This window comes from Geotrypetes seraphini, chromosome 1, assembly GCF_902459505.1.
Source record: "Geotrypetes seraphini chromosome 1, aGeoSer1.1, whole genome shotgun sequence".
NCBI classification, from domain to species: domain Eukaryota; kingdom Metazoa; phylum Chordata; class Amphibia; order Gymnophiona; family Dermophiidae; genus Geotrypetes; species Geotrypetes seraphini.
The window spans coordinates 403,609,136-403,634,377 of NC_047084.1; the positions used below are offsets into that span (position 1 = coordinate 403,609,136).

Here is a 25,242-nt window from a genome sequence, read left to right on the forward strand (position 1 = left end):
GGCACTTCGGGGTGAGGATCACAGCAAGGCATCTCCCCTGCCGCAATCCTCACCCTGAAGTTCCGCAGTTCAGAGAGTGGGTGATTGCTATTGCGGCAGGAGAGATGAGCCATCTCTCCTGCCGCAATCCACCCTCCCCCGATTGGATCGGGCAGAAGGGAGCCCAACCCCTCCTGCCCCAGCAACCCCCCTGACTTGATCAGGGCAGGAGGGAGCCCAAGCCCTCCTACCTTGGTGAAACCCCCACCCCCACCAAAATACGGGCAGGAGAGATCCCAGGCCCTCCTGCTCATGACGCCCCCCCCAAGACCGCCTCCCCGAACCCCTGCTCGGCCCCCCGGCCGACCCCGTGACCCCCCCACCGACACCACTCCACCCCGACACTTCCCCTGTACCTTAAAAAATTGGACGGGTGGACAAGTCCCAAGCCCGTCCGTCCAGCAGGTCCGCCATCCTCAGAATGGTGGGCCTTAGGGCCCGATTGGCCCAGGCGCCTCGAGCCCCGCCCACAAGTGGGGCCTTAGGTGCCTGGGCCAACTGGAATTGGCCTATTTGCTTTAGGCCCCTCCTGTGGGCGGGATCTTAGGCACATGGTCTGGGTTGGGCCCATGTGCCTGAGGCCCCACCCACATGAGGGGCCTAAGGCAACTGGGCCATTTCCAGTTGGCCCAGGTGCCTAAGACCCCACCTGTGGGCGGGGCTTGAGGTACCTGGGCCAATCGGGCCCTAAGGCCTGCCATTCTGAGGATGGCGGGCCTGCCGGACCGACGGCCTTAGGACCCATCCGTCCAATTTTTAAGGTGCAGGGGGGTGGTGGGTGGTGTTGCAGGGTCGTCAGGGGGGTCGTGGGGTCAGGGGGTGGGGGTTTCGCCAGGGCAGGAGTGCTTGGGCTCCCTCCTGCCCCGATCGAGTCGGGGGGGTCATTGGGGCAGGAGGGTTTGGGCTCCCTCGTGCCCAGATCAAGTCGGGGGGGGGGGGGGGGTGGATCGCAGCAGGAGAGATTAGCTATCTCTCCTGCCGCGATTGTTGCTGGGGGGGGGGGAGTAGATTCTGTAACGGGTATTCTTTTTGATAGACACCGGTTATAGAATCCAGCTTGCAGGCGAAGGACTGGCTCCTCCACCTAAAAGGCCTGATTTTGGGCGTTTGGGACTTAGCTTTTTTTGGGTTTATTATATGTCTTAAGTGTAGATGTAATGGTGGTCTGTTCGTTTAAACAGCTGAACATAGAGGCAGGCCATTATTTAAAAAAACACCCTCCTTTGGACTTTTTTTTTTTTGAGAATGGACATTTTCCCTGCTTCTACTTTCAGCGTTTAGGGCCTAGGCCAAAAGGGGACTTAGACTTTTTTTTATTATGCCCCTCCACTTTTATGGGGGTGCCCAATCCTTTATATTTTTATTTCAATATTCATTTATAATTTTCATTTTATTTTAGGTAGTTTTTGCAATTACAGATTTTGTAATTGAAAACCTGGGGAAGCAATTTATAGAGAATCCGCCGGTTGACCTAGCTACTCTTTATCAAGATATGTCATCTTCCACTCCTCTCATATTTATCTTAAGTACTGGCTCAGATCCAATGGGAACATTCCAACGATTTGCAAAAGAAAAAGGATTTCAGGATCGGTATGTAACTCTATAATTTCATTGCAGTTAATATTGACTAAACATCAATAGATAAAAGATTTTATTGTCCAAAATTCTAATCTTGTTTTTAATAATTGTGCTCATTAAGGAACAATTTTCAAAATTTTACAAAATCGTGCAAGAGGTTTTTAGTGCTAACTGGCGCGCTGAATGCTCTGCACTGCTCTGACAGTCATAGAGTTCTACGAGCATCTGAGCAGCACAGAGCATTCAGCACGCCAGCCAGCGCTAAAAACCTCTTGCACGGTTTTGTAAAAGAGGAAGAAAGTTTTTAATGCATGTACTTTAGAACTGTTTCAAAACACAAAATACCAATGTTGTTTCTCTTTGAAAATTAGCAAGTGTAAACCATCAGGTCCTTATACAAAGGTGCGCCTCCAAACAGCATATGCCAAATACTACCTATTCTATTTCTATGGGTGTCAGTATAGAAACATAGAATATGATGGCAGAAAAGGGCCGATGGCCCAACAAGTCTGCCCACTCGAGAACCCTCCCTCCAATTAGTCTGCCTACTCAAGGACCCTTCTTCCCTGGAGTATCTATCGATTGAGCATAACTCTGTAGTACTCCCACATGTTTGTCCCATCGACTCTTGAAGTCGAGCACGCTACTGGCCTCGACCACCTGGCGGGGAAGATCATTCCATCGATCAATCACCCGTTCGGTGAAGAAGTATTTCCTGGTGTCACCATGAAATCTTCCTCCTTTAAGTTTAGTGGATGCCCTCTTGTCGCCGTGGGACCCTTTAGAAAAAAGATTTCCTCCTCTACTTTGATGTGGCCCATGATGTATTTAAATGTTTCTCTGCGCTCTTCAAGAGAATATAAGCACAGTTTGATCAGGAGTTCTTCATATGGGATGTCTTTAAGTCCTGAGACCATCCTAGTGGCCATTCTCTGTATCGACTCCATTCTCTTCACATCTTTTTGATAATGTGGTCTCCAAAATTGGACATGAGGTCTCACCATGGATCTGTATAACGGTAGTATGACTTCCAGCTTTCGGCTGATAAAGCTCCTTCTGATGCAACCCAGCATTTGTCTGGCCTTCGCTGAAGCTTTCTCCACCTGATTAGCAGCTTTCATATCTTCCCGGATGAGAACTCCCAAGTCCCTTTTTGCAGTAGTTCTTGTTAAGTTTTCACCGTTTAAGGCAGGGATCTCAAAGTCCCTCCTTGAGGGCCACAATCCAGTTGGGTTTTCAGGATTTCCCCAATGAATATGCATGAGATCTATGTGCATGCACTGCTTTCAATTAATATTCATTGGGGAAAACCTGACTGGACTACGGCCCTCAAGGAAGGACTTTGAGATCCTTGGTTTAAGGTGTATGTTTTGCATGGATTTCCGCTCCCAAGGTGCATTACTTTACATTTCTTGGCATTAAAGTTTAGTTTCCAAGTACTGGACCATTTTTCCAATACAAGCAGGTCTTGCTCCATAGTGCTGGGCCTGGTTGCACTGTCAGGTTCTGAGGCCCTGTCCACCAACGCTGCATAGTTTAGCGTCGTCGGCAAATAGAGTAATTTTGCCTCGAAGTCCCCGAGTCAGATCCCCAACAAAGATATTAAATAGCATTGGGCCCAAGACCGAGCCCTGCGGCACTCCGCTGATCACTCTCGACGTTTTTGAGGGGATACTATTTACCACCACTCTTTGAAGCCTTCCGCTAAGCCAGTCTTGTACCCATACTGTCAGTGTTTCTTCTAGTCCTAGCAAGTTCATCTTATTTAATAACCTTCGGTGTGGAACACTATCAAAAGCCTTACTAAAGTCCAAATACACTATGTCCAGAGACTCACCCTCATCCAGTTTTTTTGTTACCCAGTCAAAGAAGCTTATCAGATTGGATTGACAAGACTTTCCCGTTGTAGAGCCATGCTGGTGGGGATCTCTTAATCTTTCATCATCCAGTAATGTGTCTAATCTGTTCTTAATCAATTTTTCCATGAGTTTACTCACTATTGATGTGAGACTCACCGGTCTATAATTTTTAGCCTCCGACCTACCTCCCTTTTTGTGGAGCGGGATAATGTTGGCAGTTTTCCAGTCTAGGGGTACTTTTCCCTTGCTCAGGGAAAGATTGAAGAGCACGGCCAACGGCTCTGCTAGGACATCGCTCAATTCTCGAAGTACTCTAGGGAGTAGATTGTCCAGGCCAATAGCTTTGTTCACTTTTATTTTTGATAGCTCATGGTAGACTTCGCTTGCAGTAAATTCCATGCCCCAGAATGGGTCTTCTGAACCCCCCGTTGTCTGTAGCTGAGGACCGGATCCTGGCGCTTCGCAGGTGAAGACTGAGCAGAAGTAGTTATTGAGTATTTCTGCTTTGTCTGCATCTGAGTCTGTAAAGTTACTGTCAGATTTCTTTAGGTGCCCAATACCGCTTGTGTTCTTCTTCCTGTCGCTAACGTATTTGAAAAAGGATTTCTCCCCCCTTTTTTACATGCCTAGCTATGTTTTCTTCCATCCGGAGTTTAGCCTCTCTCACTGTCGTTTTAACTTTTCTGGATTTTGCCATATAGGATTCTTTAGCTTCAAATTGTTGTGATTGTTTGTAGGTAACGAATGCTTTTTTTTTACTAGCTCTGAGATCTCCGCGGAGAACCACTGTGGTTTGTTGTTCCTGCTTCGTTTGCTCACGGTTTTTATGTATATGTTGGTTGCTTCCAGCAGTGTAGATTTCAGAGTCGACCATACATTGTCTGTCGTGCTTTGATTTTGCAGCATGTTGTAGACGTAGTCCCCCATGCTCTGAAAATTAGTTCCTTTGAAATTTAGTACCTTAGTCGACGTATTTGATCTAGTGTTTCCTTTCTTGAGGTGGAACCACACCATGTTGTGATCGCTGGATGCCAAGGTGTCTCCTATCGATACCTCTGTGACACTGTCACCATTTGTGAGCAATAAGTCCAGGGTCGCCTGGCCCCTAGTGGGTTCCAGTACCATCTGCTTGAGGCATACTCCTCGCATGGAGGCTAGTATCCTCTTGCTGCCGCTGGTTGTAGCAGAAGGTTCATTCCAGTCCACATCGTGCATATTGAAATCTCCCACTAGCACTGTATCTCCATGCAGTGTGATGGTCTCAATGTCTTCCGTTAGCTCATCGTCTGCTTGCTCCTTTTGTATTTATTGTGTTCTGCTTGGCTGGCAGCAAACCTTTGTAAAAGCTCTCCTATATGCATTAAAAGCAACCATATACTTTACTTATTTCTACAGACAGTTTTTGTTTTTTGTTTTTGGGAGGAGGTGATTCTTTACCATCTTTAGATTTAATGTTATTGTCAGTGAAATTTTGAAAATTGAGGAAAAATCAAGAACACTAAGGGCAGAATTTATCAATGGGAAATACTGTTAAGATGGATTATTTTACCACAAGTTCTTAACATAAAATAACTGTCTTTGTAGTTTATACCCTAAAGCAGTGTATCTCAAACTGTGTGCCTCCTGAGATTTCAGGTGTGCTCCGGTACACTAGGGAGAAGGACAGGTGCTGGTGACAGCTGACTGCCTACAGGACGTGTCTCTCATGGTGAGAGGCAGGTCCTGTATCATGTCTTTAACAATGGTCAGTATTCCAAATCTTGGAGTAAACCTTGTGGGGTGCCTCAAGGCTCATCACTATCACCCACTTTTTTTAACATCTATATTGCTTCCTTGGCCAATCTTTTACAAAGCTTAAATGTAATTTTTTACATTTATGCCGATGACATCACAATTCTGATACCAGGCATCTGAAACCCCGTCCACAGGTGAATACAGGATGTCCGGGGCGGTACTTGGAGAGACATCCCAGGAAAGAGACAAATCGATAAATCGATGAAACCGTCTGCGCAATGTGTGGCGGTGGCGAAAAGGGCGAACAGAATGCTAGGAATGATAAAGAAGGGGATCACGAACAGATCAGAGAAGGTTATCATGCCGCGGTACTGGGCCATGGTGCATCCTCACCTGGAGTACTGCGACCAGTACTGGTCGCCGTAGATGAAGAAGGACACGGTACTACTGGAAAGGGTCCAGAGAAGAACGACTAAGATGGTTAAGGGGCTGGAGGAGTTGCCGTACAGTGAAAGATTAGAGAAATTGGGCCTTTTCTCCCTCGAACAGAGGAGATTGAGAGGGGACATGATTGAAACATTCAAGGTACTGAAGGGAATAGACTTAGTAGATAAGGACAGGTTGTTCACCCTCTCCAAGGTAGGGAGAACGAGAGGGCACTCTAAAATTGAAAGTGGATAGATTCCATATGAACGTAAGGAAGTTCTTCTTCACTCAGAGAGTGGTAGAAAACTGGAACGCTCTTCCAGAGTCTGTCATAGGGGAAAACACTCTCCAGGGATTCAAGACAAAATTAGACAAGTTCCTGCTGAACCAGAATGTGCACAGGTAGGGCTAGTCTCAGGGTGCTAGTCTTTGACCAAGGGTCGCTGCTGGGCATGATGGACCACTGGTCTGACCCAACAGCAGCAAGTCTTATGTTGTGCACAAAGTAGAATCCTCCTTCCTCACACCAGCATCTCATCCATGCATTGACTGCTTGTAGTTCCGTCTGCCTCTTCCCGTCAGCCCTGGGTACCGGCAAGTTCTCCGAGAACGCTACCGTCAGTGTTATGATCTTCAGCTTCCTTCCTAGCATCTGGAACTGGTCTTTCAGTGTTTCCCTACTGCAGTTTCTATTGCTCAAGTCGTTTTTCCCAATGTGGATCACCACCATCGTATCTCCCCCCCTTCTGCACTGTCGATGATCCTGTCGATGCAGCTCACTATATATCCTTCACCTTGGCTCCTGGTAGGCAGGTCACCAGCCAATCCTTTCTTCCTCCAGCTATGTGGCTGTCAACTTGTCGGATGATGGAGTCCCCCATGACGATGACTATCTTCTCTCGTCTCTCTAGCTGCAGGTCCATGTCCTCGGTGTACGCCCATCTCTCTAGCCGCAGGTCTGTGTCCTTGGTGCACTTTCATCTTTCCTCCTCCCGGTGTTGGCCTGCACTGGACTCATTTCCTGTGGGTTCCCCTGCTATTTCCAGGTCCTGCTGCTGTGTCATCTAGTCCTTTCTTGTGATTGTCCTCCAGGTGGTTCTCACTCTCTGTGGATGTATCTTGGCAGTTCCTCTGTGGTTGGTGATGCTCTACGGCCTCTCTGTATGCCTCCTTGATGAACTTCTCTAAATCTCTGACTTCTTCTCCAATGTTCCTCTCTTTCATGAAGTTATCAGCCTCTCTGATCTCCTCCTCAACTGCTCGAAGTGCTTCTAGTCCTAGTACTCTGCCCTCCAGTAGTCCTACTTGCTTCTTCAGGGCCTCCAGTTCCTCCGGAGGGGAGGTAGTCATACATATGACAAAACGGTGCAGAAAACTGGGTAGCTCATCATCTTGCTTCTATCTGCTGCTTCCATTGCTGTCTGCTTGCTGGTCTGTCTAAAGTGACTTCTCCTTGTTTCCCGGGTCCTGTATGCTTCTTGTTCTTCCTTATATGCCTTCTCCCGCTGCGTGTAGCATCCTTGATGTTGTTACTGTGCAGTCCCTCTCCTAATTATATACCTGCTACCCCTGCTTCTTTTGTGTACGTCTTCTGCACCTGCTGTGTTTGTCCTCCGCGACTGCTGTGTTTATTTATCTGCTGTTTGTGTCTGTCCTGTTGCCCTTGTGGTACTTGCCTGTGTAGATGTCCTTCCCTGGTGTTTCCTCAGTACAGTGACTTGTCCCATCTTAAGGCCTTTCGCAAAGGCGCTCTCGCTAAGGTGAGCGCCTTTAACGCCCACTGAACAGATGAGCACCGTTAGCCCCTCCCCTTTTAAGGGGGAGCTCCAGATCAGCTGCCAATGATGTCGGAGGGGTGGGCGGAGCTACCTCTTGCTGCTGCTTTTTTCCTGACTCCTCTTCTCTTTCCTGCTCGCCTGTCTCCTCTTCTCTTTCGTGCTCGCCTGCCTCTTCCTCCTTTCCTGCCTGCCTGCCCTGCTCTCTGAGCACGCTGGCTATTACATCTGCTGCTGTCGGGCAGATATGTACTATTTCATTTAGGTCTTTGGGGGCTGGGAGGGGGTAAGTGACCACTGTGGGAGGGGAGGTTATGCCTTCATTTCCCCTGTGATCATCTAGTCAGTTTAGACAACTTTTTGGCTCTTATTCATTTTTAAAACAGGTCTAGCCCTAAACGTCTACCGTATTTTCACGTAGATAACGCGCACCCGTGTAAAACGCGCTCACGGGTATAGCGCGCGGGAAACCAAAATATATGTGAAAAAAAATGTTGTATACCGCGCACACCCATATACCGCGCATGCTGCCTGACTCTCCCGTTGCCGCCCAGCTCTCCTTTCACCCGCCCCGACTCTCCTCTGGCCACCCCGACTCTCCTTTCGCCAGGGGGGTCGTGGGTCGGCTGGGGGGACAGTCGGAGGTTCTTGGGGGGGCGGTCGTTGGGGGGAGGGGGGTTTGCGTTGAGGGCAGGAGGGCCTGGGATCCCTCCTGCCCATAATGTAGTGCGGGGTGGGGGTAGGGGGTCGCCGTGGCTAGGAGGGTTTGGGCTCCCTCCTGGCCCGAACAACTAGCGGGTGGGGGGGTCGCCAGGGCCAGGAGGACTTGGGCTCCCTCCTGGCCTGAACAACTAGTGGGGGGGGGGTCGCCAGAGCCAGGCGGGGAGTTGGTGAGTCAGCGGGGCAAGAGGGCTTGGGTTCCCTTTTGCCCCGATCGTGTCGGGGAGTCGGGGGGGGCAAGAGGGCTTGAGCTCCTTCTTGCCCCGATCGTGTCGGGGGTGCCGCGGTTGGCTGGGGCAAGAGGGCTTGAGCTCCCTCTTGCCCCGATCGTGTCAGGGAGTCAGCGGGGCAAGAGGGCTTGACATCAGAGAAAGGGTGGGACCGCCAGAAGAGGAAGCAGCGCAGGCGCAGGGCTCACAGAAGGGCCGGGACCGCCAAGCGGAAGCAGCAGGACACCGGTAGGAGCTTCTACATGATGGGGGGGGGTGTCGGGAGGCTGTGGGGGTGCGAGCGGTCCTTCAGGGTGGGGGTGCGGGTGCGGGTGGGACTGCGTGCGAGCAGTCCTTCGGAGTGGGGGTGTGGGTGCGTGTGAGCGGTCCTTCGGGGTGGGGGTGCAAGCGGTCCTGCAGGGGGGGGGGGTGAATTGAACATCGGGGGGGACTATGTAAAAAAAATTTTGTACAACGCGCTCACGCGTATAACGTGCAAGGTTATGCACTGTTTGTAAAAATCTTGTATAACGCGCACGTTATATGCGTGAAAATACGGTAAATGGTGCCCTGGACATTTTGTGAAATGTTCTATTATTGCTGCAAAACATCCAAGTCCTAATCCCGCCCAAAACATGGCCCCTTGAGATTTAGATGAACTACAGATGAATAGCTTAGAAAAACATCTAGGACATAGGTTTTGAAAATGGTGATTGGATGTTTTAGCAATTAATATGTCCAAATGCCGTTTTGTCAATTTTTGGATATGGTTTGAAAATGAGCCCCATAGTGGGGAAATAATTCAGTAGAAGATGTTTTGATTAATACTCTGTATTATATTTGCATTATGAAATGTAAAACACTATTTTTGCTATTTCTTCTAGAGTGCAGTCAATTTCTTTAGGACAAGGCCAAGGACCAATTGCTGAAAAGATGATAAAAGACTCTTTGAAAACAGGAAACTGGGTATTTCTGCAAAACTGTCATTTAGCAGTATCATGGATGTTGCCCATGGAAGAACTTATAAAATCTTTCACAGAACCAAGTATGTATTTATATACATATGTATGGTCTTAATAGCTAATATTTATTATTTTTATTTATTTTGTTTTATATCCCATCCTCCCTGGAGAGCTCAGAATTGGTTACAAGGTTACATACATATTAAAGTGTATTTATACAAGGTGATGGCAAACAAAACATGGCAGGACATTGTCTGACAGAGATGGCAAAACATAGTTAAAGCATGGTAAAAACATAACATGACAAACATGGTATGGTGAGACATAGTATGACATGCATTGTATGACAAAACATAGCACGGCAAACATTTATGCCAAACATGAATTATAAGATAATAATAATAATAACAACTTTATTCTTGTATACCGCCATAACCAGGGAGTTCTAGGCGGTTCACATCAATTAAACAAAGTTTAATAAGAAATTACAATAAACTAGAATTACAAGTAGTATAGATATTCAGGTGAGCATGAGGAGGGGAGTTTTCACAACAGATAAACATAATTTAACAAGAACTTACAATTGATCATAATTACAAGCAATGAGGTGGTTAAGGTGAGCAAGAGGGGAGGGATTGTACAGGCCATTGGAGGTAGTGAGATGGGGGAATCAAAAAAGGGGGAGGGACCGGGAGAGTTGGGTCATTTGAGGGAGGGGTGAGAGAAGTGGAAGAGAGGGGATTAGGGATTTTGAGCGTGGAATAAATGAGTTTTGAGTATTTTTCGGAAATCCAGGTAGGAGTGGGCCTTGATCAGAATTTGGGCTAGCCAAGGGTTCTGTTTGGCTGCCTGGAAGGCGAAGGTTTTGTTGAAGAACCTTTTGAGGTGACATAGTTTTAGGGAGGGGAAGGCGAAAAGATTGATTCTGCGGGAGTTCTTTTTGTTGCAGTTCAGGTTGAAATGTGGGGTGAGGTAGCTTGGAGATAGACCAAAAACAGTTTCGTAGCAGAAGCAAGCGAACTTGAATAGGATTCTAGATTCAAGGGGTAGCCAATGTAGTTTGTGGTAAAAAGGGGTGATGTGTTCCCATTTGTTTAAGCCAAATATAAGGCGAACGGCAGTGTTCTAGATGACTAACATCGCATAGCATATCATAGCAAACATAGTATTATATTGTATATACAAGCATAGTATGGCAAGCATAGCATGTCAAACAGTATTATATATTGTGACAGGCAGAATCCTGTCTCATTCAGAGACTTTGCTGCAAACCCTATTCCTGGCAAACCAGTGCCTATTCCTAGGACCAGAAAGCAAACTGTAAGGTCTGGCAGGCAGGTAGCTCACACATCAGAGAGTCAGAGAATAGGACAGAGTGCAGCAGCACCTCAGAATTCCTTTAATGTACCCTATTATTCCTTATTCAAAAGTACAGCAGTAAAGACTCCTTTTAAACCTGCAGCTTTACAAGCTGACATACACAGGGTTAAGGAAAGGGGTGGAGTCAGCAGGGCTGATCAAGCAGGGCTAGAGCCTGAGAAGAATAAAGCTTCCACAGCTGAGAGCTGGAGGGAGGAGTGGCAGAAACAGGAAGAGCCAGAGCAGCAAGAGAAACGGCAAAGCAGAGCTACCCAGCTGAGAAGTCTTCCAGGAACGGTGGAAAGCTCTGTTTCCTTTCCAGTGCCACTGCCTCGTTTAAGGCTGCCGTCTGCAACTCCCAGGTAAAGCAAGAACCATTTTCCCAAAGCCAGGTTAGCTTGGGAGGGGGAGGTTTCTGGGGAGAAGTATAAGCAGGCTGGCTATCAGAAATGAGAGCTTGTGCAGAGTTGGGGAAGGGAGCCACACTGCAGGGAAGTAACTCCTATGGAGGTAAATGAACAGGGGTTTGAGAATAATATTGTAATCTATGCTATGGAGTATGATTATGTGCGTGGAAAGCATGGATGAATAAAACCTATTTATATAAGAAACCTCCTTCCTGGTTAAGAGTGAAGCAAGGATCCTGTAACTGCAGGGATTTGAAATAGAGATTGTTTGAGTGTGGGGACAGGTGTGTTTGAATGAACTTTGGAGCAGTGGGGAGAAAAAAGCCCAGTAGTATTGCAGAGGAAGCCAGGTTTAAAACCAGGGCTGTTGCAAGTGCCAAAATTTGTCCCTGTCCAAAGATATTAATTGATTGGGAACACAGGAGGTATACAGGGTCCATTTGTCTGTATTCAGGTAGAGCTTGTTCCCATACCTACTAGCCCAGCTAGGGAGAATCAGGGCAGTAAGGTGAGAGAGCTCTTTGGAGCTAGGCACAAGAGAGTGTCCTTTAATTTGACTGTGGATAATAGTAGCAGTGTGTGAATTTAGTGCAGGCAGGGGCACTGCCTGGAGTTGCTGGTGGGCTGAGAGAAGCACACAGCCCCATTTGTAAAGGCTGCTTGGAATGAGAGAAGGCAGCAGCCTGGGGGTGAAAGCTATAAAACCAGTTTGCTGTTTGTTTTTTTGATTTGGAAAGGAATAGAAATCCTGAATGGTGGGAGATATGTAGAATGGGCTGTATTTTTGAAGTATGGACTGAGTTGAAAGCCCAGATAGCGGATTTTGCTGCCAGTTGCCCTGTTTAAAGAATTGTCAAGGAAAATAAAACTTTTTGATTTTGAAAGTGCACAAGGAAGAAAAGACTGTTTATTTGGGTGAAACCTACACACCCCATTGGCACTCTGTGGGGACGATCTGAGCATGCGTGGCTGGGTCTTAACCCCGCCACAATATATAAATATAGCATGACAAATTGTCATCATGTGACTGGACTGAATGGTATTACCCATCACATATCTACCCTCAGGCACCTTTGTTCTCTTCTGGACTTTATTAAAACACAACATACAGGGTTAAACACAGCATACATTCCATTAAAATCCCTGACCAGGTCTTCCCAGCTCTTCCTGGTCCTCGCCAGGTCCTCCTTGGATTCCTCTCCAGGTCTTCTCCCAAGTCCTTTCTGACCCGCCATTGGCCCTTCAGGTCTTCAGCAGCTTCCAGTGCCATTTAACAGTCACTAGTCCCTCAACCAGTCGCCACCGTCCCAGCTGATCCCTCCTTAGAACTCTGGCCAATATTTCCAGGGTCTACCAGGCTGCCTCCTAGGGATCCACTGACTCCTACTGGTGCTACTACCGATCTCTCCACCAGTTGCCACCATCACAGCCGGTCCCTCTGCCGGTCAGCTGTCAGTCCTTCCCCCCTCAGCCTTGGATTCATCCTACTCTTTCAGCTTCTCCGTCACTCAGTCATTTTGCATTCACACACTGAGGGCTCTCCCAGCCCCTCAGTCATCATAGGTGCACACACTGAGGACTCTCCCTGTGGGGCCTGGCTGGCCCGGAACTTCCTCTCTGACATCAGAATTGACATCGGGGAGAGGAAAGCTGGTCGGTCCGACACTTCTGCAGGGAGAGCTTGGGGGCCTGTTCCCCAATGGCGGCAGCAGTGGCAGCAAACCTAGTGGCTTGGGAGAGGGCAGGGAGAAAGAATGAAAGAGGGCAGGAAGGGGGGCAGGGAGACAAAGAAAGAAGAGAAACAGAAAGAAAGGGGGCATGGAGAGAGAGAAAGAAAGAAAGGGAGGCAGGGAGACAGGAAGAAAGAAGGGGACAGGGAGAAAGAAAAAAAAAGTTGGGGGAGAGAATGAGGACTGGAAGAGAGGAAGCATACAGGAGGCTGAAAGAAGGGAAGAAATATTGGAAGCACAGTCAGAAGAAGAAAGTGCAACCAGAGACTCATGAAATCACCAGACAACAAAGGTAGGAAAAATAATTTTATTTTCAATTTAGTGATCAAAATATGTCCGTTTTGAGAATTTATATCTGCTGTCTATATTTTGCATTATAGCTCCCTTTTACTAAACTGCTCCTGTTCAATATATTTATTAACGACCTGGAGGCGGGAACAAAATGTGAGGTTATAAAATTTGCGGCTGACACCAAACTCTGCAGCAAGGTTAGAACCGCGGAAGATTGCGAGGACCTGCAAAGGGACCTAACGATACTGGAAGAGTGGGCAAAAAAGTGGCAAATGAGCTTTAACATAGGGAAATGCAAGGTCATGCATGTAGGGAAAAAGAACCCGATGTTCAGCTACAAAATGGGGGGATCGCTGCTAGGGGTAAGTAACCTAATTTTACCCTCCTTTTTGTTCTTCCCTTTTATGTTTTTTCCTCTCCTCTATCCAAACATTGTAACTTTTTCCCCTCCTACCCTCACAATTCTTGTAAGTGTTAACCCATAAACATTATTTTAAAAGTACGTGTTTAATATGTTTAAGTTTTATCCCATAACAAAAGTTATTTTATATGTTAATACTAGTATTTTTTCACTTGTATATTTTTATTTGTATGTTTTTTTTATGTTGTACATCGCCTAGCAATTTAAATAGGCGATTCATCAAGATCAAATAAACTTGAACTTGAACTTGAAAGAGACCTGGGGGTGATGGTAGACACAACATAGAAGGCATCGGCACAATGCGCGACGGCCTCAAGGAAAGCAAACCAAATGTTGGGTATCATTAAGAAGGGTATCACTGCCAGGACGAAGGAAGTCATCATGCTGCTGTATCGTGCAATGGTGTGCCTGCATCTGGAGTACTGTGTCCAGTACCGGTCGCCATACCTCAAGAAGGACATGGCAGTACTTGAGGGAGTCCAGAGAAGAGCGACTAAACTGATAAAGGGTATGGAAAACTTCTCATATGCTGATAGATTGAAAAAGCTGGGGCTATTCTCCCTGGAAAAGCGGAGACTTAGAGGAGACATGATAGAAACCTTCAAAATCCTGAAGGGCATAGAAAAGGTAGACAGGGACAGATTCTTCACGATGTGGGGAACTACAAGTACAAGGGGGCACTCGGAGAAATTAAAAGGGGGCAGGTTTAGAAAAAACGCTAGGAAGTTCTTTTTTACCCAGAGGGTGGTGGACACATGGAATGTGCTTCCGGAGGCCGTGGTAGGCCAGAGCACGTTACAGAGCTTCAAAGAAGGTTTGGATAGGTTCCTAGAGGATAAGGGGATCGAGGGGCTAGGTTGAGCTGGGTTATAGGAATAGTCAGGGACCACTGCACAGGTGATAGGCCTGAGGGGCTGCCGCGGGAGCAGACCGCTGGGCAGGATGGACCTCTGGTCTGACCCAGCGGAGGCAAATTCTTATGTTCTTAGCAGTTTTTAGCGCAGGGAGCCTATGAACGTCGAGAGCAGCGCGGGGCATTCAGCGCAGCTCCCGGCGCTAAAAACTGCTATCGTGGTTTAGTAAAAAGGGAGGGGGTATATTTGTCTATTTTTGTATGGTTGTTACTGAGGTGACATTGCATAGGTTCATTTGCCTTGACCTCTTTGAAAAAACCCCGGAATATGAATGATAATTAACATTTTCTCTGTCTTTCAGCGTGCTTTGTGGGTTTTTTTTAAATTTTATTATTTATATAAATTTTATTATTTATATAAATTTATTTATATAAATGTATTTATATATATAAATTATTTATATAAATATATATATTTAAATTATTTATATAAATTTATTTATATAAATTATATTATTTATATAAATTTATTTATATAAATTTATTTATATAAATTATTTATATAAATTTTATTATTTATATAAATTTTTATTATTTATATAAATTTTAAATTTAAATTTTATTATTTTGACTTGGTCATTTTAAAAGTAGCTCGCAAGCCCAAAAAGTGTGGTCACCCCTAGTCTAGAGAATTGCGCGGGGACAGAAATCAAACCCGTATTCACCCATCCCCGGTAAATTCAAACCCATCCCTGTCCGTCCCCACTAGAAGTCAAACCTGTCCACGCCCATCCCTATAAACTTGAAGTAGTTATTTCATTTAATTATGCTACTGAATTAAGGGCTCTGGTAGAGAGAGACCAATTTACAAATAAGCAAAGACACTATTAATTTGGAAATATTAATTGGGAAAAATACATACTTTGTAAATGGGTTTCTACCAGAGCCTCTAATGTACATATAAAATATAAATACTCAGCTGATGAGGACCCCCAAGCTGTCAGCTGAGGACTTCCTTTGCAGTTGGCCAGGGGTCCCTTTTGCCAAGCTTGGCAGGCAGCAGTAGCATCCCTGAGTCAAAGATGCTGGCACCTCAGTGGCTCATGGATGCTGCCAGCAGTTGCTACTTTTGGTGGAGGGGAGTTCTGGCCATCCAAAAACGCAATCCCTCCCCCCTTCTGTGTCCCATGTTTGCCTCTCACATTTGACCCCTTCTGTCTCGCATTTGCCTCCTACGTTCAACCCCTTCTGTGTCCCACGTTTGCCTCCCATGTTCGACCCCTTCTGTGTCCTGTGTCCAGATAACAACAAGGGCCAGCCTAGGCAGCTTGAGCCGAGAGGCTCGTCTTCTTTTCCTGCCTGCAGCATGCTCACGTAGCCAACTGGAAGTTTTCTACTTTGAAAACTAGCCTACTAAATACTGTGATGGCTTATAAAATACACAGTACTCGCACAGGATGCTATTGGGCATAAAAGACAGCCAGGGCAGGATTACCAATAGGCCAAGTAGGCACGGGCCTATGGCCCGAAATGGTCAGGGGGGCCCGATGAAGGAGGGCATCAACATTGTTTTTTTCCAAACGGCGATGGACCCCTCCAGCATCGATCGGCAACACGGGCCCCACCCTGATCGGCAACATGCCCCCCCTTCAACAGACATTAAGACAAGCAAGCAATGCGGGTAAGAAAGGCAAAGGGAACTGTAATTGTGCAAGCAGTGCTGCTTGTCCAAAGCTTCCCTCTGACGAAGCTTCCTGTTTCCACCTGGGGCGGGGCAGGGGGGGCCCAGTGTACTTGTGTGCCTAGGGGCCCTCAACAAATTAATCCTGCCCTGAAGACTGCAGGGCCACCTGAATGCTGGAAATGAAAAGGACCTTTAAAATCTGTAGGAAATAGGAGCCCTTCGAAATTGGACTGTTCACACACTCAGAAAACAAGATTGATAATCTGAGATGAAATAAAGTAGGAAGAACCTATTTGAAAAAAGAGGAGTAAAGGAGAGATAGGAAAACATCGTAAATTACTTACTTCCTTTCCTACCAGTATTGATGTTATGAGAACTTAACTAAAAAGTTTGATCAACACAGATTATACTTGATACAATGTACCAAGAAATAGTTCATATCCATAGCTAGTCGCGATTGGCCAGTCTACTCAGACAGAGCGCTGTGATTGGCCAAGTGCCTTGGAGTGGACTGCAGCCGTTTGAAGGTGGCGCGAGTTGGATGGTACCGGTAATCAGTCTCGATTTTAGCAGTCGTGTAGCATTAGGGGTTTATTTGTCTATCATGGAAGTGGTACCACTGTGTGTGAGTATATCTCCTAATACCCAGAAAAATAAATGTCTACAGATGATTGGTTGGAGATGCCTGTCGTGCATGGCTTCTTCGGTGTGAGCAGCTCTAGCATGTGGATATTTGTAGGGCAGGGGTGCCCAAAAGATCAATCGCGATTGACCAGTAGATTGCAAGGGCAATGCGAGTCGATCGTGGAGCCCATCCCAGGCTCCGCGATCAACTCACGTTGCCTTTGCATTCTCCCTGCTTCCCTAACACCGCAAAAGCCAGGCCTGCGCTGGGCCCACAAGTCTCCTCCCGCCCCACGTCAATTCTGATGTTGAAGAGGAAATTCCGGGCCAGCCAATTGCTGCCTGGCTGGCCTGGAACTTCCTCTCCAACGTCAGAATTGATGTGGGGGGGGGGGGCTTTTGGGCCCGGCATGAGCCTGGCTTTTGCAGTGTCATGGATGCAGGGAGAAATCGGTGGCAGGGCTTTGGGGGCAGAGAGAAAGAAAGACAGACAGAAAGAAAGGGGAGCAGGGAGAGAGAGTGAGAAAGAAAGACAAAGAAAGGGGGCAGGGAAAGAGAAAGACAGAAAGAAAGGAAAGCAGGGAGAGAGAAAGAAAAAGACAGAAAGAAAGAGGGTAGGAAAAGAGAAAGACAGAAAGAAAGGGGAACAGGGATAGAGAAAGAAAAAGACAGAAAGAAAGGGGGGCAGGGAGAGAGAAAGAAAGACAGAAAGGGGGACAGGGAAAGAGAAAGAAAAAGACAGAAAAAAAGGGGGCAGGGAGAGAGAAAGAAAAAGACAGAAAAAAGGGGGCAGGGAGAGAGAAAGAAAAAGACAAAGAAAGGGGGCAGAGAGAAAGAAAGGGGAGGAAGAAAAGAGAGGAAGAAAAAGTTGGACTCATGGAGGGACAGAGAGAGATGTTGGTTGGAGAATGGAATGAGGTCTTGAGGATAGGAAGCATTCAGGAGGAAGAAAGAAAGAAATATTAGATACACAGTCAGAAGGAAGTGCAACCAGAGAATCATCAAAATCACAAGACAACAAAGGTAGGAAAAATTATTTTATTTTCAACTTAGTGATCAAAATGTGTCTGTTTTGAGAATTTATATCTGCTGTCTATATTTTGCATTATGGCCCCCTTTTTCTAAACCGCAATAGCAGTTTTTAGCGCAGGGAGCCTATGAGCATCGGGAGCAATGCGAGGCATTCAGCACAGCTCCCTGTGCTAAAAACAGCTCTCGTGGTTTAGTAAAAGGGGGTATATTTGTTTATTTTTGTATAGATGTTACTGAGGTGACATTGTATATTTTAAAGTCATCTGCCTTGTCCTCTTTGAAAAAAAAAACCAAATATAAATTATAATTAACATTTTCTCTGCATACAGTGTGCTCTGTGTTTTTTAAAATTTTATTGTTGATAGATCATTTTGACTTGGTCATTTTAAAAGTAGCTCGCAAGCCAAGAAAGTGTGGATACCCCTGCTGTAGGGCATTATAACATAATAAATGATGTTAGATGAAAACCTGAATGGTTCATATGGTCTGCCCTGCATGTGACTGATGCAAAGCCCTCCCTCCGAAGTCAGCTCTGACGTTGGGGGAAGACTTCCAGTTAGCTACATGTGTGTGTTGCAGGCAGGAGAAGAAGACGAGCCTCTCGGCTCGAGCTGCCTCCAACCCTGTGGGATCCCCGAGACCATGAGGAGGGTCCCCATGGGATCCCCTTGACCTGTCATCCCCATTCCCGTGCAGATCTTTAGTGTGGTCTCTAGAATTGTATACAATATTCTTAATGAGGTCTCATACAGGGGTATCAATACCTCCTTTTTCCTACTGGCCATACTTCTTCCTAAGCACCTTTACAACCTGTTTGGCCACCTTAAGATTATCACATACAATCACACCCAAGTCCCGCTCTTCTATCTAATCTAATCTAATGCTTGGCTTTGTATACCGAGACTTCAATCCAGGAAATCTCATCTCGGTTTACAATAATTAGTTTAGGCTAAAAAGGACTAAGGAGAAGGGATGTCTACTCTATTGCAGATTATAGTATCATCCTCAAAGTGGCAAATCTTACCTGACAGCCGTGCAGCAATATCGCATATAAAAATGTTAAAAAGAACAGACCCAAGAACACCACTGGTAACATCCCTTTCCTCAGAACCATCTCCATTGACCACTACCTTCTGTCATCTTCCACTCAACAAGTGTCTGACCGAGTTTGTCACTTTGGAGCCCATCCCGAGGGCACTCAGTTTATTTATTAGACATCTGTATGGAAAACTGTCGAAGGCTTTGATAAAATCTAAATACACCACATCTAGCGCACTCTATCTATCCAATTCTCTGTCAAAGAAATTGATCATATTTGTATTACAAGACCTACCTCTAGTGAATCCATGTTGCCTCCGGTCCCATAATCCATAGGTTTCCAGAAACTTCACCATTCTCTGTTTTAAAAGCGTTTACATTAATTTGCTTACCATAGAAGTCAGACTCATTGGCACGTAATTCCCTAGTTCTTTCTTACTTCCACTTTTGTGAGAGGGATCATATCCGCCCTTCTCCAGTCCTCCACTCCCAACTCTAGAGACTCATTGAAAAGGTCAGTCAGCGGAGCCACCAGAACTTCCTTCAGCACCCTCGTATGTACACCATCCGGCCCCATCACTTTGTCTACCTTTATTTTAGCTAGCTCCTCATGAACGCAACCCTCTGAAAATTGATCAGGGTCTACCACTCCTCCATCCCTATTCACATTTGTCCTCTGTGATCCCACTCCTGGCACTTCAGCCATGAACATAGAAACATAGAAATAGACGGCAGATAAGGGCCACGGCCCATCAAGTCTGCCCACTCCAATGACCCTCCCTATCTATCTTTGTGGATAGATCCCAGATGTCTGTCCCATCTGGCCTTAAAATCTGGCACGCTGCTGGCCTCAATAACCTGAAGTGGAAGACTATTCCAGCAATCAAACACCCTTTCGGTGAAGAAGAACTTCCTAGTGTCATAGTGCAGTTTTCCGCCCCTGATTTTCCACTGATGCCCCCTTGTTGCCGCGGGACCCTTGAAAAAGAAGATATCCTCTTCCATCTCGATGCGACCCATGAGGTACTTGAATGTCTCGATCATATCTCCCCTCTCTCTACATTCCTCGAGTGAGTAGAGCTGCAACTTCCCTAACCGCTCCTCGTATGGGAGCTCCTTGAGTCCCGAGACCATCCTGGTGGCCATTCTCTGGACCGATTCCAGTCTCAGCACATCCTTGCGGTAATGTGGCCTCCAAAATTGCACACAGTACTCCAGGTGCGGTCTCACCATGGATCTATACAGTGGCATAATGACTTCAGGTTTACGGCTGACGAAACTCCTGCGTATGCAACCTATGATTTGCCTTGCTTTGGATGAAGCTTGCTCTACTTGATTTGCAGACTTCATGTCTTCCCTGACAATCACCCCTAAGTCTCTTTCTGCTTCAGTTTTTGTCAAGATCTCGCCATTTAGGGTGTAAATCCTGCATGGAATTCGGCTTCCCAGGTGCATGACTTTGCATTTTTTGGCATTGAAACTGAGTTGCCAGGACCTAGACCAGTCTCCAGTAGAAGTAGGTCATGCATCATATCGTCTGCCATTGAATTTTTGTCTGTTGTGCTTTTGCTCACTACATTGCTTAATTTGGCATCATCGGCGAATAATGTTATTCTACCTCGGAGCCCTTCTGTCAAGTCTCTAATGTAGATGTTGAACAAGATCGGGCCCAGGATGGAGCCCTGTGGCACTCCACTTATCACCTCTGACATTTCGGAGGGGGTGCCATTCACCACTACCCTCTGAAGCCTACCTCCAAGCCAGTTCCCAACCCAATTGGTCAATGTGTCGCCCAAACCTAAAGAACTCATCTTGCTTAGCAACCTGCGGTGTGGTACGCTATCAAATGCTTTGCTGAAATCCAGGTAGACGATGTCCAGGGACTCACCAACATCCAGCTTCCTCGTCACCCAGTCAAAGAAGCTGATCAGGTTGGATTGGCAGGATCTCCCCTTAGTAAATCCATGTTGGCGGGGATCCCGTAGATTCTCCTCGTCCATGATCCTATCCAATTGGCGTTTGATTAGGGTTTCTATTAGTTTGCTCATTATTGATGTGAGACTCACTGGTCTGTAATTTGCCATCTCCATCCTGGAGCCTTTCTTGTGGAGTGGAATGACGTTAGCTGTCTTCCAGTCCATCGGGACGTTACCTGTACTAAGGGAGAGATTGAAGAGCGCGGATAGCGGTTCCGCTAGGACATCACCCAACTCCCTGAGCACCCTAGGGTGTAGGTTGTCAGGCCCCATTGCCTTGTTGACCTTGATTTTTGACAGCTCGCAGTAGATGCTGCTGTGTATAAACTTGAAATTACTAAACGGGTCAATTGATTTAACCCTTGTCTGTGGCTGAGGGCCGATTCCCGGCGCCTCGCGGGTGAAGACTGAGCAGAAGAATTCATTTAACAGTTGGGCTTTTTCCGAGTCCGTTTCTACATAGTCTCCGTCTGGTTTTCTGAGACGTACTATCCCGCCCGAGTTCTTATTTCTGTCACTGATATACCTGAAGAAAGATTTATCTCCTTTCTGGATGTTCTTTGCTAGAGACTCCTCCATGCGGAATTTGGCCTCTCTAACTGCTGATTTGACGGCTTTTGACTTGGCCAGATAGACTTCCCTAGAGTCCTGTGTCCCTGATTGTTTGTAAGAGATGAATGCTTTTTTCTTCTCTTTGATGAGGTCCGAGATCTCCGTAGAGAACCACTGTGGCTTGTTGTTCCTACTCCGTTTGCTTACTGATTTAACATAGCGGTTTGTTGCTTCCTGCATGGTGGCTTTCAAAGTTGACCACATTTCTTCCACGCTGTCGGTGTCTGCTTGGCTTTGTAGCGCCTGGTGAACGAAGTCTCCCATGTCTTGGAAGTTTGTGTCCTTGAATTTGAGAACCTTGGTCATTGTGGTAGATTTCGTGAAACCTTTCCTGATATTGAACCATATCATATTGTGGTCACTGGAGGCCAAAGTTTCACCCACCGAGACCTCTGTGATACTTTCCCCATTGGTAAGTACTAGGTCCAGTATTGCCTGGTCCCTTGTTGGTTCAAATACCGGTTGCCTGAGTCTTGCTCCATTCAAAGAGTTTAATAGCTTCCTGCTGCTGCCGGAAGCAGAGGAAAGTGTGACCCAATCCACATCAGGCATGTTGAAGTCACCTACCAATACTGTGTCACCCCGCAAGGTGATATTCTCTATATCTCCGATTAATTCCATATCTAGGTCATCTTGATTTCTTGGGGGTCTGTATACTACGCCAAGATACAGGCATTTGTCCTTCCCTCTGGCCAAATTTACCCAAAGGGATTCACCAGTGTACTGTACATCCGTGATTCTGGTGACCTTAATGTCATCTTTAGTATATAATGCTACACCACCTCCCATTTTACCCTTCCTGTCCTGGCGAAGCAAGTTGTAACCTGGTATGACCATGTCCCACCCGTGGGAGTCTGTGAGCCAGGTCTCAGATATCGCCACCACATCCAGGTCGGCATTCCTCATTTCTGTTTCCAAGTCTAGGATCTTATTTCCCAGACTGTGGGCGTTGACGTACATAGCCCTCCATGTTGTATGTTTGTTGTATCTCAGTGGGAACGATCCCTCTTTATCAACTAGGACGCCATTAGCATTATTCGCATGTCTCTTACACTCCCTAGACCCAGAGCTAAAGCTTGTACCTGTCTCGGACTCCCCATGACTATAGTGTGCTCCTATCTCAGACTCGGTAATGTGTGTACCCTGTGGGGGTATTCCCGTTTGGGCTACTTGAGCTCCTTTAGTGCAATTTGCAACGTGTGCACTCTCGCTGGTCCCAGAATTACAGTGTGTACTCCCTCTAGACCCAGAATTGCTATGTGTACTCCCCCTAGACCCAAAATTGTAATGTGTCCCAGAAATATAGTGTTTACTTAGCTCAGTCTCAAAAGAGGATTGGTAGCTTAGCTCGTCAGGTGGGTTGTTTGTGCCCATACCCTCCCCCAACTTACTTAGTTTAAAGCCCTGTGTAGTAGGCGGGCTAGACGATGTCCAAGGACGTTCTTTCCCCTCCTGGTCAGGTGTAACCTGTCTGGTCCTTGCAGTGCCTCTCCGTGGTGTAGGAACTCAAAGTTCATCTCCTTGCACCATCCCTGCAGCCAGTCGTTCGCCCTCCGGACTCGATCCTCCCTGGCACTGCCCTTGCCCCTCACTGGGAGGATCGAGGAGAAGACCACCTGCGCATCGATCCTCCTCAGCTTCTCTCCCAGGGCTCTGAAGTCTTCGGGTATGCTCTCCGGGGTGCACCTGGCAGTGTCGTTGGTTCCGACGTGGTGTCGTTGGTTCCAACGTGGAACATAGAACATAGAACAGAAATATTTGTTAAGCAATTCAGCCTTTCCTTTATCAAATTCTACATATTTTCCCCCATCATCTTTGAATTTCACAATGCCACTTTTGCACTTCTTCCTATCACTAATATATTTAAAAAATATCTGTTTTATCTTGTCAGCTATTTTTTCTTCCATTTTCATCTTTGCTTTCCTGACTACTCTACCAGCCTCTCTTAACTTTTCCAGATATTTTTGCCTGTCTTTCTCTTTCTGCGATCTTTTATAGTTTATGAAAGCTAACATCTTAATCCTTACCTTCTTAATCCTTACCTTCTCAACTGCTACTTTTGAGAACCAAAACGGCCTTCTTTTCCTCTTACTTTTACTTGCTTGCCTCACAAAAAGGTTTGTCAGTCTTACAATTACTTCTTTCAGTTTTGCCCACTACATTTCCACTCTTTCCAGACATTCCCATCTAGACAATTCCTTGATGTAATCCCTCCATTTAAACAAAGTTAGTTTTTTTAAAGTCTAGAACCTTTGCTTTTGAATGAGCCCTCTCTATACCCATCTTAATATTAAACCGTAGCACCCAGTGACCACTGGATGCCTGTTGATCACCCACTGTAACATCAGAAATACTTTCCTCATTTGTAAGCACTAAGTCCAATATGACCCCCAATCCATGTGGATTCCATTACCAACTTCTGGAACAGTTCTCCTGTAGAGAATCCAGGATCTCATTACTTCTATAAGACCCCGCAATAGGGATGCCCCATTCAACATCCGGCATGTTAAAATCACCTATTAGTAAAACTTCCCCTTTTTAAGATATATTCTGAATGTCTACTATTAAATCTCTGTCCACTTCTAACGTCTGTGAAGGAGGCCTGTATATCAACGCCAATGTAAATATATTCACCAATCCCTCTTTCCAAATTGATCCACAGTGTCTCTTCCTTGCCCTGCAGATCCTGCAAATGTGTAGCTTTAATAGGATCATTTTTTTAAACTCATTTTTAATTACAATTATTCTTGCACAAGTATTACAGAAGGAAAATCTAAAGTAAAAGAAGTCTCCTACTAACTCAATATTAATTAATATCTTCTTTAGACCACAATAATAGTTGGGGGGTAGGTCTTAGAAAAGGGAAGAGAACCAATTTAGAATCAAAATAATAATAAGAAAAGCTTAGGGTCCTAATTTTCCATAACAGCAATTCTAAATTCAACTGAACATTTCAAGTCACCATTTTCTTCAAATCCAGGAATGTTCTCAGTTGCTCTGGTGAATAAAAAACATATTTTACTCCTAGGTATTTAATCACACACTTACAAGGATAAGCCTAGAGAATTGAAGCACCTAAAGTCAGTGCCTCAGATCTCAATGCCAGAAATAATTTTCTTCATTCTTGTGTTTGCCGGGTAACATCCGGAAACATCCACACTTTTTTTTTTTTTTTTAACCAAAGAACAATGCTTGTGAATTACGGAAATACAATCAAAAAATAGCATTGAGATCTTGCTCAAATACAAATGATACTAATAAAGTGGTTCTTTCAGATGTTTCAGATAAATTTATTTCAAGCAAATCCGTAGCGTTTAAATTTTCCTGAGCATTTATATTAATTTGTTCCAAATCTGGATTTACTCCTAAATCTTTCCTAGAAGGCCAATACTAAATTTTGTTGATAGGAAGAATAGCTTTAGAAGGAAATTTCAAAATTTTAATCAGATATTTTTTAAAATAAATCCAAAGGAGTCATTACTATAGATTTAAGAAAATTTCAGCAGACCATATTCAGTCTACGATTAAAGTTCTCTAATTGTAATATCTTTCTGTTAAGAGAGATCATATCCTTTATTGTATCAGAAACCGAGTCTTGAAGGCTTTCACATTGTCCTTGACTAAAGTTAGGTCAGTGGCAAAATCTTCTTTTATTCCTGTCATTTTTTTGTCTAAAGCTGCAACAGTACTCACAAGTTGAGAAGTATCCTGGGTTTTCTTTAATAAAATCTTCTAACTGGGCTGGATCAAAAAATATATATTTATCACTTCCATACGAGATCAGGCACTTGCATGGAAATTTTAAAAAGAAGATAGCTCCAACTGCCAAAACCTTAGGCTTTAGTTGGAGAAATTGCTTCCTTTTAAACTGGGTATGTCTAGAGGCATCCAGAAAAATTATCACACGTTGGCC

The 25,242-nt window shown here is 45.6% G+C and overlaps 1 protein-coding gene across 1 annotated transcript in view; it reads left to right on the forward strand.

Moving 5' to 3' along the window:
* The window catches only part of LOC117347325 (dynein heavy chain 6, axonemal-like), a 2,502,256-nt gene that overhangs the window by 2,181,796 nt on the left and 295,218 nt on the right, over positions 1-25,242 (forward strand). The window contains 2 exon segments of the mRNA XM_033918113.1: positions 1,439-1,629; positions 9,225-9,385. Of these exon segments, the coding sequence (XP_033774004.1) occupies positions 1,439-1,629; positions 9,225-9,385 (352 nt within the window).